The 15,689-nt window shown below is 38.1% G+C and overlaps 1 protein-coding gene across 3 annotated transcripts in view; it reads right to left on the reverse strand.

Annotated features, from left to right (window-relative positions):
* Positions 1-14,399, reverse strand: part of ttll5 (tubulin tyrosine ligase-like family, member 5) — a 66,687-nt gene extending 52,288 nt beyond the window's left edge. For 2 of the 3 annotated variants that reach the window (XM_072689173.1, XM_072689170.1), the window contains exons 1-12: positions 14,292-14,399; positions 11,763-11,892; positions 10,367-10,473; positions 10,065-10,147; positions 7,876-7,982; positions 7,484-7,614; positions 7,251-7,333; positions 6,009-6,078; positions 5,822-5,906; positions 4,594-4,695; positions 3,909-4,000; positions 3,450-3,557 (exon numbers count right to left, since the gene is read on the reverse strand). In XM_072689173.1, the coding sequence (XP_072545274.1) occupies positions 3,450-3,557; positions 3,909-4,000; positions 4,594-4,695; positions 5,822-5,906; positions 6,009-6,078; positions 7,251-7,333; positions 7,484-7,614; positions 7,876-7,982; positions 10,065-10,147; positions 10,367-10,473; positions 11,763-11,821 (1,027 nt within the window). In that variant the 5' untranslated portion in view covers positions 11,822-11,892; positions 14,292-14,399. Of the gene's footprint in view, positions 1-3,449; positions 3,558-3,908; positions 4,001-4,593; positions 4,696-5,821; positions 5,907-6,008; positions 6,079-7,250; positions 7,334-7,483; positions 7,615-7,875; positions 7,983-10,064; positions 10,148-10,366; positions 10,474-11,762; positions 11,903-14,291 lie in introns of all 3 variants that reach the window. The other variant, XM_072689172.1, reaches the window with a different exon arrangement.
* Positions 14,400-15,689: the final 1,290 nt, after the last annotated feature.

A 15,689-nucleotide genomic window follows, 5' to 3' on the forward strand; every position in this document is an offset into this window, starting at 1 on the left:
AGTTATATTTCTTAAATATTATATTTCAGATCCAAAGTGATTGTTCCCAGAGAGATGTACATATTTTAGTACATATGTACATTGTTTAATTGAAAGCATTACTGTAATGGCCTTGCTTTAAAGTCAAAACTTAAGTAAAAACTGGCACAACTCACCCCACTACACATGAATTTCTACATTTTTAAGCATTTCCATAACATCACTTTCTCTTAGTTCAATTGTTCTAGTGACATTCTAAGGATCTGCTGAGAACCACTGTGGGTCCTTGCAAAAGTTTAAGTAGTCCTACACAATAACACACAAATCTTTATTTCAGCTACTGTAACTTAAACCTGAGAATCACTAAATGAGTTTAGAGTGTAAAAACAGAGGGAGAAATGGCAGGGACAATGAATTGCAAGTCAAGCTCTGTAAAATGACCCCCGTCCTGCTTGACCACAGCAGTGTTTTCTTTGGACTGTAGGCTTAGCTCAGCATCTGTACATCTGGTCAAAGATCTTTCCACCTCTGTATTTTCACTACTGCCTATTCATTCTACTACTATGCAAAGCCATATACTCAAGATAACTATTCACACTGATACGATGTGCGTAATGGAACTGGACACAAACCAGCAACACCCAAATCGGACAACACGAAAGAACACCTATAAAACTTAAGGCTGTGCTCCACTTTCGTGTGATTTACCACCTACTGCATGATATAATGTTCAGCCTTCTGGATAAGAGGTACTCACCCCAGTCCCTAAGGGTTCCTCAATCATTTTTGTTTCTAGAGGTACTGAACATATGAGCCTGTATACTGCATGTTTTACTGGTACATTTGCTGTCTCTGAAGGACTCAAACAACTCAAAACAAATAAATCATGTTTGTCTGTAACAGAGCAGTTGACTGAAGCTGGGTTCAGATACTCAACAGCTTCGTAGCATTATAATTATCTTAAATTGGTAGAGACATTAGAGAGAGTGTTATCAAAACATGTCTGACAATTCTTGAAAAACATGAATGTGTTTATACTAAAGGACTGAATGGAGGGTCATTTTACATATATATGTACATTGTTGAGTAAAAGGACAATATAATAAGTAAAAGTGGGCAAAACAGTGGACCGGTGTATCTGCAATTTTCCTTCACAAAAGATTTGATGGGTCCAAAGACAAATACTAGGTCCACAGGTGGGTCTTAGCATGAAAAAGTTTGGGAACCCCAGATCTGCTGGTTTAATCTATGGTGTGAATCAGAAATTCACACGTCTCTGCTGATGTAATCAGTCTGTTTTACAGTTTTCAAGGGAAATTGTTTTGAAATGCATATGGATGCATATGGAGGCTATATCCATCACATTCCAATGGCGCCTGAACCTGCATATGTTGCTCATCTTCAGTCACGTAATGGGCTGAACCAAACTTGCACTTGCACCTCACCCAATCCAATGAAAGCCCAAATTACTGATGGTATGGGGGGCTGACAGTGTGTAGGAGAAACAGAGAGAAAGAGAGATATCATCTCCATGCAGGCGATTTTCAGTTAAGTCTCTTGCATTCTGCTGTCTAAACAACCAACATCTTCAACTGAACTATTATGTCTACAAACATGTTACAATGCTAGAGAGATTAGAGATGGATGGATAGTAGAGGGGGGAAAAGGGAGGAAAAAATTAAACAGATAGAAACAGAAGGAGGCGACCCTGGGAGGCTCAGTCAACGCACTTTCTGCCCATTCCAATTCCATTCCTCTCGGCTCTCAGAGGGATTGCCAGATCAAGAGGAGGGTGAAGACAATGCCAAGGAAGGAGGGAGAAAGAGAGACAGACACTGAGCCAAGGAAAGAGAGAGTGAGGGAGGGAGCAATTAATGCCAATACCAACAGAGCTAATAGCTACAAACTGCAGTTCACACGAGCCTGCTGCAACACAGTTTAAAAAGCACTGGAACTGGAGATTGTTGGTCAATTGCTGGTCTGATAATGCCTCAGACATACCTGCCATAGAGAAAATGAAAACACCTCAGACAAATTAAAAGGTGCCATGTAATGCATTAACAGACTAGTCTTGTTGTCTTTGTTACTATAGTAATTATGTGACTTTGGTTGGGGCAAAAAAAGCTCAGACGTCATTTAACAACCCTGTTACTTTGCCTCAAAATGAAACACATCGACTTTCCTTTTACAATGGTCTTATATTTTTGTGAAGACTATAACAACTAGCTTTGACTAGTGTTATCTTTTAGTCAAGCACGGATCCCCTTTTGCTCCCCTCTCCCGGCTTGCGCTCCATTGCATGCAGAGTCACAGGGCCTGGTTCACATAAAAACCATTATTCCCCTAACTAGCAGAGCTGGAGGTGATGCTGCCACTTTCCAGTATCAATAACACTATATTCTCTGGAAGCTGCTATCACGTTTTTACCGTTACACCAGCTTTGGCTAGAGATTTCGCTATTGGGCTGGGTGTGTGTAAATTTTGGGGGTGTAAAAATAATGAGTCATGGCTGTTATGAACTGCTTTTGGGGTTTTAGATTTGGCCTGTTTTACAGCTCTGTTTTGGTTATGCTGGATTTTCTTTTGAAAAAGGACACAGCAGTATTTGGGATTCACGGTATGTCAGTTCCATTTATCAAACTCATTATTTAACCATGCCGAGGAAATACAGTTTGACATTCTAGGGCCCCTTCAAGTCAAACTGTTAAGTAATTCATTTTACTAAAAAAAAATGAAAATGGAAACATTTTTTATCTTGGAATTTTCAAATTAAGAGAACAAAACCCCAAAGTGGACAAAAGAAATAGCTGTAAAGAGAAAACAAGCAGTCATACATTTGTATCCAGACTGAAAACACATCCCTGTGTACCTGATGTAATTAAAACCAAATTAAGAAAATCACTTAAACTGTGACAAAACCCATAATTCATATAGGTCAGAATAATTGGAATTAATACTGAAGCAATGAATTCTAACAAGGTCTTATAAACCTGATTACAGACTAACTAGAGAGTAATTTGCAAAGAAATGTGTTACAACCCACCTCAGTAGTTAACACCTCATAATAGCACAGAATGAAAAACAGTTGGCCTGACTGCATGATGTATAAAAGCCAAGCAATGCTGAAACATACTGGCCATGTGTGTGTGTGTGTGTGTGTGTGTGCGTGTGTGTGTGTGCATGTGTGTGTGATGGTTAATGTGAGGTTAATTTTCACATCTGTGGTCACTTCACCATCAGCCATGTCCACCCTTTTCTTGTCGCTGAAACATGGCAAGGTCAAGTAACAAATGTTCCAATAAATAGTAGGCGTGGTTTATACATGCAAAGACCTATTTAAGTTAAGCTGAAATGAGTCCACACCCAAATCCCTTATTTTCTGGCTGTTTATGCTCATTAAAAATGTATAAACATTTGTTTTTAATGTTTTTATGGCCCATAGCAATGTCAGTGTGAAGCAAAAAGCTTACCAAAACAGTTGTTCCTGTGAGGGACAAACATCTTGCAGGCTGTAGCAATCTGTATCTCTGCACTCAGCACAGCTTTAATGATCAGGTCCTCTATCTGACCCATCAGCACTGACAAAGAACAGGGAACAATACTAATTAGTCACCTTGCTACAAGACCTTCTGTGACCAAACTGATATTTGTGTAGTTTGCTTAGTGTTTCATAATTCTACATAATTCTAATAATACATTATTTTTTTACCCTTTTTTTTACCCAACTCACAATGTTTGGGTTTTTAAGACTACTGAAGTGTGCAACGAAGCAGTTTATGCATAAACCAACATAAAACTCCCTTATCAATATTCCATTCAGCATCAAGCATTACTAACCGTGCAAGAGCAGAAATACGACTTACTACTTACTTGCAGCTTACTACAACTGAACAGGTGAGTGTGACATAGTAATGTCAGCCTCTACTCACATGTGGTGTCCTTTCCCTCCTGTCTCAAATACCTCAGCATTGCACTCATGCTCCATTTGTTCCCATAATCCTCTACTTCAGGGTCATCGCAGCTGAAAAGGAAGAAAAAGCCTTCAGTGTCTGGCTTTGCCAAAATAGCACTGAGAAATGAGCACAGTGCAACAATGTTGACATGATTAGCAAACAAGGGGATTATCTCACATCTGAGGATGCATTCCTTCTCCGTTTGGGAACAGGGAACAATGGCGAGTGATGATTTAACTGTTTTTCATGACAGCTAAAATCCTTTCCAATTAATGCCACATTCATGTTTTTTACTACATTAAGCCCCCACATGAAGATAAGTAGATCACATACAGCAAATAAGAGATTTGCAATGACAAGCCAGGATCTGATTGCATTCAGCGACAGGAGCGTTGGTGAGGTCAGGATATTAAACAATCACCACCCCACCTCATCCCAAAAGTACTGGATGGAGCACAATTATTCCAGAGAACATAGTTCCACTGCTCAATGCTTTATATCCCACAGCCCACACCTGGCATTAAGCAGCATGGTACCAATAGGTTCATGTTTATCTGCTCCGGAGAGCCCTATTCTATTGGCAATACTTCTTCACAGGGACACACACACAGCGCTTGTCTACAATAAAACAACAATATAATAATGTTAGAGTCTACCTTACCTGACATAGTCACTGCTCTTCTTATTCACACTGTAGTTGGTGAGGTGCATAAACTGGTTCTTGATGTTTTTCACAGCATGGTCATACTTCACAGTTGCAAATCTACAGTACAGCAGGCCAAACAGAGGGAAGTAGCATTTGATGTTTAAAAAGAGACTGTTCTTTGTGTAACTACACAGTAAAAATACTGTAAACTAGGTTCACATTCAGAAAAAAACTCTCAGTGTACAATAGTGCAGTGTTTCACAGGGTGGACACCACATGTGGAATAATGAGAATTCCTTGGCATCGTGAGCACCTGAATGCCTGCAAAGCCACTGGAATGTCAAAGATAAAAGTTGGATTCGGAATTCTGCCAGGATTTATTATAGACAGTTAATAATGGTGCATGGTGAAAATAAACTTGAGTGTCACTCTGCAAAGGCCATGCTTGTGCCAAGGCTAATAGCGACAGGCCAAGTGTTTTATATTTTATCCCAGTCAATCTGACCCCTGAGTATCCCCAAGCCACACCTAGCCAATATATATCCAGTTCCCACAGTTTTATTTCCACAGTGAGTTGGACAGATGGTGATGTGACATCTGCATTACACAATCATTCAATTCAAAGCAGAGAAGATGTATGAGACCTTCCCTTACTGTATATTTTGGTTAAAAAGCATTGTAAACAGCTTATTGAGGGACTACAACAGTGTTTGAAAAACCTGAATAAATCAGCGCGATTCTTTACATAACTCATTTCTCTTGTGTTTCATTTTCAATTTTTTCAATTCAAAATTATTAAAAATCACGAATAATAAACATTTGACACACTGCAATCTTCATCTCTTTCAGTGTTGCTAAGGAAAGCCTACACTTGTTAAACCTGATCTTGCTCATCCATTAGTGAGACAATGGAAATCTTTGTAGACCTACTACATTTGTCCAAATTAACTGGAAATACTCTTGCTGCCATCTAGTGGTCTTTCTTCTCAACCAACCAGTGTTGTGGATGTCAAGAGTGTGCTGCTTACAGACATCTAATGACAGTAAAAGAGTGTAATTTTGCATGTAGGGATTTTAAGGATACTATCTGAATTGATGTCACGAAATGGAAATTTGCCTGCTGACATATGGTTTCACAATCCTGACTTCAGAACATGGCGATGTAACAGCAAGAGGGTAATACATGTTTGGCTATGTTTCATTTAACAAAAACAAACAAACAAAAAAGAGAGATAAGGCTCACCTGGCTAGACCTTCTTCATAAACATAGATGACGATGGGGTCATAGGAAGTTACCAGCACATATAGCCGCACATCAAATTTAAAATCTCAAGAAAAATCAACAAAAAAAGGAAAGGTTTTTATAAAACTTTTTATACAAATGTCTGCTATTACTAGTTTTCACTCCCCTTTCTTTACTGCATACTTACCATCAATCAGTAATGGATTACTAATGTATCGTGACACCAGTATGTTCTCCTCCATTGGGATCTGGCTCGGCTGGAAGAGTCAAAATGACGAGCAAAAGTTAGATTTTAGCACAAGATTATCTCGTGCCACTTGGACTTTATCAGCTAGGTGTAATTAGCTTAAACCATGCTCAGCCCAATTCTCAACCTTTAGATCAGTAGTGTATATTACTGAACAGCCGATGTGTATTCCTTATTCCAATACCAAAAATAAAATAATATCAAATGCACACGCACAGCTTGTCTAGTCCCTGTAGAAAAGTACTTCCAATAGAATAGGACTCTCTGGAGCTGATAAATATGAATCAATTGGCAGTATGCCTAATGCCAGGCATGGGCTGGATGGGTATAAAGGCCCCAAGTTTCGAAGCATTGGTTCTCTGGGATGTGGTGGTGATCATTCAACATTCTCACAAACGCTCTTGTTACAGCAATGCTCTGAAATCTAGCAGTGGAGACAGTAACTCCAACAAAAAAAAGACTTTTTATTACCCTTGATTTCAGAATGAACAACGAATGAGCAGGTGTCCCAATACTTTTGTCCCTCTAGTGTACATTCTAAACAATAGCACACACTATGTATGTGTGTCTGAAATTAGTTTCAGGCGGGGGGTTGCTATAACAAGAAGCTCAAGAGCTGCTGCTACCAACTTCAGATCTGGCACCAGTTCACAGAAAACACACACACTGAAAAAAAGACATTAACCATTCCTCTTTCCAAATATCACTAACATTCTTTCCACCTTTTTCTAAGGGGGGTGGATGCTACATACTATGGCCAAGGATGAAAATCATGAGAAACTCGGCCAAGAGAGAATTCTTTGATGTGTGTGATTTACTCTGAGGAGAATTAATGTCTAGGACACACATTTGTTTCTGGAACCAGTGAGTTTAACTCCGACTCACTGTATAGGCATCTGGTTCTAATGACACATAAAGCTAACAGACAATAAGCTAGTTGATGATATTGTGACACTGCCCTTCTGTAAGGGCAAAATGCATTCATGATCTGAGGCCACTATATGTTCATGTTCAATTTACTACAGTACTGGTACTGTATTCTAATATTGTTGAGAACATACAATTAATTAATAGAAGTTTTACAGAGTTGCATGATCAATTCAGCTAAAAATACTGGGCTGAAATTCCTACAAGTTCTAAACAGTGTAAAAGCTTCCTTAGTATTTGGTGCAATGCACTTACACTGCTGACCAGGTAGATGCCCCTGCCTCTGGAGGATGCCACAGGTTTGATGATCCATGGGCCCTTATCCTTGCTGAAGTAGTCTACAGTTCAAATGAGGAGAGTGAGGAAGACATTAAAGTACAGCGGAAGAGCAAATGAGTGCAGGCTGTCATACTTTATGATGTTTACTTTCCGCATAAGCAAAAATCTAAACAAAGATTTTAGAAAAGCTTGCGGAGGAGGGCACTCACTGCAGAATTCCTGGTATTCAGCAGGAAGCACGAAGGTCTGGGGCACAATGTGGAAGTTTTGAAAGCCGTGCGTCTGCTGCATCCTCTGAATGTTTTTGTAGAGTCTGTCTTTGCGTGTCAGCTCATATGATCTGGAAACAAACAAGAGCATTAACCATGTTGCATGTGTGCAAAATGCAGTGAAGACATTCTGAAGCATAAAACCAGCTCTCTAGAAAATTACACACACTTACTTTGTGGTTATAGGCAGTGGTTACACACAGTTATTTGCATAAATGCATTTAAGCAGCAGAAGCAGAAGAAAGGCCTCCACTTCTTTAAACATGAGTGCTTATTCTAGTAAATACATGTTAAATGGTCATTGACCTATAAATACACAAAGACTGACATACCTAGGGAAGTGGTTGACTCTCTGAAAATCCTGAAGAGTGCGGAGCAGGTAAGTCTTAAGGTGAGAGCCTGTCCACATCAGGTTGTAGTCATTACTATTTGGGTGTACCTTTACACAAGCAAATACATGAAGGTCAATTACAAATATACATAGCATCATACATATGGCTTTAGATCCTCATGCAAAATAGAACATAAGGCACGGAGGACATTTAAAAACACCAACACCATTTCATTTTATTTACTGAAGTAAAAAAAAATGTTCTGCAACTCTCATATCATCCATATAAAAATGTAACTGCCCTCTAAACCTAAAAACTGGTTGTGCCACCTTTAGTGCTGTAACTAAGCACTTCCTATAACTGGAGATTGGTCTTTTACTTTGCAGTTGAGAAATTCTGACCAACTTGTCTAGCAGAACTGCTTAAATTCTGAAGGGCAACACTGAAGGTCTTTTAAGTATGAATTGCCTGTTTAAAGGTCCTGTCACAGCATCTCAATGGGATACAAGTGGCTAGGTGCTTTAGATCATTGTCTTGCTGCATAACCCAACTGCATGACCATCATTTTACAGTAGGATTTTTGACTAGAGAGCAGAATTTATGGTTTTGTCAATTATGGCTAGTCAAACACCAGGCAACATTTCCATCCCATCAACACAAAGTCCTACTGTGTTCTTATAATGAAATGCAGGGTCAGCTTTATGCCAGATGTAACAAGACCTGTCCAAAACTTTCACTTTCAACTCATCAGTCACAGAACATTATTCTGGCTTGGTGGTCATCAAGGTGCCTTTGGCAAATGCAGGACAGCCTTTATGTTTCTCTTGGTAAGCAGTATTTTCCTACAATGGAGATATTTTTTGCCCAGTCTTTTTTTTTTAATGGTGGAATCATGAATGCTGGCCTTATTGGAGGCAAGCGAGGCCTGCAGTTCTGGCAGAGTCTTCTGGTAAGATTCACCACAGTTCCAGCTTCTCTTCATTCACAGATAATACTGCAGATAACTGACGTCCCAACGCCTTAAAAATGTCTTCGTAAGCCTTTCCAGATTTTTAAGCAGATTCAACAGGACTGGCAGTAATCCAGCATGGGTGTGTGTAGTTTAATTCACCAAATGCATCAACAAAAATTGGTTAATTGGTTTTCTTTAATAAATGAAATGATCTCTTAAGAAACATTATAATGGTTATTATAAAAAGAAATGTAGTCAGGTCGTCTTAATCTTATATTTAATTTACTTTGAAGATGTGAAAAGATGCAAAAAGAGAAGAAAGCATCAGCACTGTATCTAAGATAAATATCTCAGATATGACAATATTGTCCTACATGTATTTTCATTATTTTCCACTACTGAGCTCAATAACTTTTCAACATTTCAATAAAACCAACTCCCCTAAAATAACTTAACTTCTATGTAGTACTTTTCATTTTTCCCAGCTGAAACACTGACCTTTCTATAACACAGTCAAACTACTCCAATCTGTTGCCCCTCCCCTCACCCTGCCTCTCCCTGCACTCTTTGTGGAGGCAGATTTGGCATAGCCATCCATACTGGCTATGAGAAACCCAGATGTTAGCAATAGAAGTTTATTAAAGCTTGGATGGAGTGCTGCTGTGGTAGATACTAGCCCTGCCTTTGATGATGATTTTAGGGGAAGTCCAGCAGTACTAAAGTAAAATAAAATGGGCATTAATAGTAAGTGCTCAGATGGCGTGATAATAGTGCAAGCACTCCCTTGTGAATCAGGATTAGCAATTTTGGAGGCCAGTCACTTTGCATTCCTGAGCTTTGACATCGGCGGTGTCGGGGGGCTCCTTTAGACTCCTTTACTGTATTCTGTTCCACAGATGATAGTGTCTTAAGGCATGGTGGCCGATTTACCTGGCCGATTTATGGTTAGACTGGTTAGAACAGTTAGAGATAATTATTCAATTTTATATTTATAAAGCGTACAGATGATACAGATGATTGAACATGTGTTCTAATGCCAACTGAGGAAAATACAAACTGAAATGGCAGAAAATCTGCCCTGTAGTTACAAAAGTACCTAATTCAACTACAACCTTTTTGCAATGGCAAGCATGACTCACATGGCGTGATGTTTAGCTTTCAAAATATTGAACAGTATGAAGGTCAGTACAACTAACTGGAACTATTTCCAGGGTGATGTCAGTGCATGATGCTCTACCTCATGGAATCCATGATTCACAAGTATGCCACGCACAAGCCGACTTTCTGTGCGCACAATCTTGAAACCCAAGTTATATTTTTCTGAGAAGAGAAAAGAACACACAGTTACAACTTTAGACTTTTAATACTAATGAAGAATTAATGACATAATGATGAAGGCTCATTGAGGAGGCACCACAACTTGGCAGGTGCAATGTGCTTTGCCAGGTGTCATAAAACAATGTGCAACACAATAACATGTTCTTTTCAAGCCACAAGTCTTTAAAATTGAAAATTGCTGGGTCCCAACTGGCTTGATACCTCCAATGGAGCGGGTATTTCCATCTTTTAACACAAGGGCTTCAGCACGGAACAGCAAGACAGGGATCTTCCTACTGACCCCACTCCAGGCAATACAGAGATGACTTCTAAAAGGTGTAAGGATAAAAGGAAAGAGAAAAGTTGCAGCATCAGTTGAATATGGAGATTCTTAATGAGCATCACTTTCAAAGATACTCAATTCAACATATTGAGCAAACTCCTACTGAATACAGCTTGTTTTTGTGGTACTCCAGGACAGGCTGCCAAAATAAGCAGCGGTGTAACACAATACACTATTTAACTAGTGGTAGTGATAAGATGGCATGCTGATGGTTCGCTCTATTGGAAATGACAGTGCCGATAAGCAGATCACATAACAGGGAGACATATAAACAGTGGTTGAAATGTCTGTTTATGCTTATCTATCCAGACCTGTCAGACAAAAACACATACAGCAGCCTGGAACAACTGCATGTAAGATAAGAAAAACCTCACAAATCTCTAATGGGAGAAAACTAACAAGCTGTCAAAATCTGGTTAGCTGAAAGAATCTGATCAAGATAAAAAGGACTGGACCAATCACGTCTGACACTTGACACAAGAATAAATAATTCTTTCTTTTGGCAAAAACTAGTTTCCTTTTAAAAATAAGGGTGCTTCAAATGGTTATTTGAGCAGCTCCATAGAAGAACCACTTTGGGTTTCAGAAAGAACCATATTTGCAAAAGATGTGCACGAGTGTGAAGAGCCTTATAAAGGCTGCAAAGCTTTAATATCAAACGATTCTTCACACTCGCACATGTCTTTTACAAACATGGTTCTTTTTGAAACCAAAAGTATTTTTTTTCCTACGACATCGCTCAAAGAAGCACCTTTATTTTTAATAGTGTAATAAGTTTTCTGAAAGAGTATTCTTTTTGCCTACCAGAGGTTCTGTCCCACCTAATCGAGACTAAGGAGTTGTATTAAGAGCAAACTCTTTCCTGTTTTGGGTCAGAGCTAAGATAAGAGACCTGTCTAAGACTAGATAGTATAATTCTCCCATCACTCATTTCGTTTTATGCTATCTTGGTCTGGTAACCACTCTGACAACAACTCCATAAGCCAGGAAAGTTACATCTTTAAACAACTCAATGAGACTAAACATCACTGTAAAACAACTATAATAGGTTGTTCCAGGAGAGACTGTTCCAGACAGTGTCTATTTAAGTCATGCCAAGTATAGCTCCAAGATTAGCTCTATAAATATCAAAGCACTACTTATTAAGTGCGCAACATGTCATGTTACACAAATCTGAAACAAACACAGATGTTACATTGCTGTTTTCAAGTCTGTGCGCACACAGTAAGCTAAAGTGATCGTTTTGAAGCCAAGATGAGCTGCACAGACACTTACTCCAGCTCATCTTCTGGCGGAGAGTCAGAATCCTCTTTATCCCGAGTCACAGCTGGCATTTCCACCACAGAGATGGAGAGGATCTGCTCAGTGTCAGCTAAACGTGGTTATGCTAGAACACATCTCCAACCTGTAGACACCTCACAAAAACAAAGTGATGTTGAATGAACAGCTGCAATAATCAGGAATCCCTTTGTAATCTATATTTAGTTATAAGCATTGTGCAGAATTGTGCAATTGCTGTTTATTTCCTTGAATTAAAGTCAATGTTTTTTACACATCAAAACTTAAAAGCCTAAGGAAAGGTTATCTACAGCCTTCAGGGATAAGAGCCCAACCACCCCCACCACATTAAAGCTACCGCTTGAATTGTATTCCATGGGTAATCAGAAGTTTACATCAAGCGAATAAACCTTCACTGTCAGCATAGGGCAGTCATGTACACTCTTAGAACCATTTGGGTCCATAAAGAAAAAGAAAGATTTTTGTAAAAGAGCTCTAAGAACCTTTAAATTGGAAAATAACATTTGCATTGACTTCCTAAACCTTTAAAGTGTGCTTCACACATATATCTCTGTTATAAAAATGGTTCTTCTATGGCATCGCTCAAAGAATCAGCAGTAGCACCTTTATATTTAAGCAAGTCACCAGACAGTTAACTTAAATTATTACTTTAGGTCACTACTGGACTCTTGTGTATTATTGTGTATTATTGTGTATTACTGTATTATTATTAGTAGTACTATTATTATTATTATTATTATTATGTTAGGTTGTATTATAATGTTAGCTATGTTTTTGTTAAATCCACTCTTGTCTCTTTACTTTTATGCCTTTTCACTGCTGTAATGTGTGGATTTTCCTCTGGGATTAATACAGTGGTCTGTCTATCTGTCTATCTATACTGTATTATTATTATTATTATTATTATGTTAGGTTGTATTATAATGTTAGCTATGTTTTTGTTAAATCCACTCTTGTCTCTTTACTTTTATGCCTTTTCACTGCTGTAATGTGTGGATTTTCCTCTGGGATTAATACAGTGGTCTGTCTATCTGTCTATCTATACTGTATTATTATTATTATTATTATTATTATTATGTTAGGTTGTATTATAATGTTAGCTATGTTTTTGTTAAATCCACTCTTGTCTCTTTACTTTTATGCCTTTTCACTGCTGTAATGTGTGGATTTTCCTCTGGGATTAATACAGTGGTCTGTCTATCTGTCTATCTATACTGTATTATTATTATTATTATTATTATTATTATTATTATTATGTTAGGTTGTATTATAATGTTAGCTATGTTTTTTAATCCACTCTTGTCTCTTTCCTTTATGCTTTTTCACTGCTGTAATGTGTGGATATTCCTCTGGGATTAATACAGTGGTCTGTCTGTCTGTCTGTCTGTCTATACTGTATTATTATTATTATTATTATTATTATTATGTTAGGTTGTATTATAATGTTAGCTATGTTTTTTTAATCCACTCTTGTCTCTTTACTTTTATGCTTTTTCACTGCTGTAATGTGTGGATATTCCTCTGGGATTAATACAGTGGTCTGTCTGTCTGTCTATCTGTCTATCTGTCTGTCTATCTGTCTGTCTATCTGTCTGTCTATACTGTATTATTATTATTATTATTATTATGTTAGGTTGTATTATAATGTTAGCTATGTTTTTTTAATCCACTCTTGTCTCTTTACTTTTATGCTTTTTCACTGCTGTAATGTGTGGATATTCCTCTGGGATTAATACAGTGGTCTGTCTGTCTGTCTATCTGTCTATCTGTCTGTCTATCTGTCTATCTATACTGTATTATTATTATTATTATTATTATTATGTTAGGTTGTATTATAATGTTAGCTATGTTTTTTTTAATCCACTCTTGTCTCTTTACTTTTATGCCTTTTCACTGCTGTAATGTGTGGATATTCCTCTGGGATTAATACAGTCTGTCTGTCTGTCTGTCTATCTGTCTGTCTGTCTGTCTGTCTGTCTGTATTTCTGTGCTTCCTGTGAGAAACTGAAAGGGTGAACCAGCTAACTGAACTGATGCTGTCCATCACGGGTAGACAATAACTAGCCAATAACAGTAGGCAGGTGCGCTGTTATCTGGCTAAGTCTAAGCTAAAGCTGCTTGGCTTAAGTTACACCACATATTACCCCAGTCATAGTAACGCTAGCTAGCTACTATCTATTAAAATAGTTAGTTCACCCCAACAGTCAACGTAAAAGCAAAAACGTAAGCGAATTCGGCGACATGTAAGATTAATCAGCAATGCCAAAACACTAAAACTAGCACTTTCTAATTATCTAGATGAAACGCTGTGAACCTCAAACAGCCTCAGCTAAAGCCGGCTTCAGCGGTAGACTTATCCTAACGTAGCTGGCTAAGTTAGCTTAGCCTCGCTAGCCAGCTTTCCTAACTAGCAAAAACAAAAACTAGCAGCTAACACTCGACCTCTAATTCAGGGACGTAGAGATGTGATGCGAACTAACAGTTAGTTAAAGGCTGTACACGTACCTGTTCGTGAGAGAGCTGTTTCGGGGGAAGTTTGGGTGTAGCTGATGCAGTTCTTATTAGCTAGCCTCTCTCTTCTCCCCCGCTGTAACTATAACAACCGACTGGCTGCTACAGAGCTGCGCGTGCGCGGGGGCGCTGGAGTGTTGCTGGGGCTCACGTGTCTTCCTGTTTGGTGTTTTACAGCGACGCGATTTTCAGGGGCAGATTAATCCTAAACCTGGACTAGAAGGGCTTCTCAGTGGTGACTCAGCACTGGGGTTTAGCACTTCAGCAGTTTAGCCCAAGACTTGACTTAAAATCCATGGATTAGAAATAAGAGACATGCAGCAGGCAATAAGCTTTGTTAGTGTTCCTCAAATTACACACACAGGATTTTCACTTTACATGCATGTATTGTATTAATGATATATATATATATATATATATATATATATATATATATATATATATATAGTACAGAATTAACAACGCTGTGGATTCACTGTGAACTACTATAATTATGCGAAATAGATCAAATAAACAACATAAAAATAAATGTACTGCAGTGTATTTGACGCTGTTGTTTGCATTATTTGGCTGTTATATAACTTCATAGTTTAGATTTGCCCCTTGATTAGGCATTCTGACCCAAGTCCACATTTATAATCATATAAGTGCATTTCAGTTGTTCTGTCCAGATTCCACTGTTCTAGATGGTTCCTATGGTGTTGCTAAATGGTTGCTAGGTGGTTGCCATGGTGCTGGTAGGTGCTTGCTGGGGTTTTGCTAAATAGTTGTGTCCTAAATGTCCTGGTTGTTATGCTGTTGGCAGGTAATTGCTAGGCAGCGGCTATTGTATCCCAGGTGGTTGCAATGGTGTTGTCAAGTGGTTGTTGAGGTACTCCATGAAGATGTCACTAGTGTATTTGTAACATCATAACATAAAATAGTGTAAATAATAGTCATTCCTACAATAACAAAATAAAAAAGAAGGCACATTCTCTAAACTGAGGGATGATTTATAAAATCGAGCTAACCGTTTATGTCTCTAAATGGTATTTTTATAATTTTATATTTTAGGGGCTCCGAAATATAAAGTCAAAGTCAGCTTTATTGTCAAAACTGCAATATGTACAGGACATGAGATTGAAATTGTTATTCTCAGACCCATGGTGCAAAAATAAACATTAAGCATTAAATAACACTAAGCAAGAAATGGTATAATACTAATTTGTAAGAATGTTAGGGTTTAAGTGGTTGTATAAATAAATAAAGAGATGGAGGTGCTTGACTTTACTTTCAGAATTAAAGTGGCATATGCAGCATACTTATAACGTGCACTGCTGTACTATAATAAATGGGTGCACCATTTTTATATCTTGAGAATAATCTGAGGATTGCATTTTTATTGATTTATTT

Source organism: Salminus brasiliensis, chromosome 10 (assembly GCF_030463535.1).
Source record: "Salminus brasiliensis chromosome 10, fSalBra1.hap2, whole genome shotgun sequence".
Taxonomy (NCBI): Eukaryota; Metazoa; Chordata; class Actinopteri; order Characiformes; family Bryconidae; genus Salminus; species Salminus brasiliensis.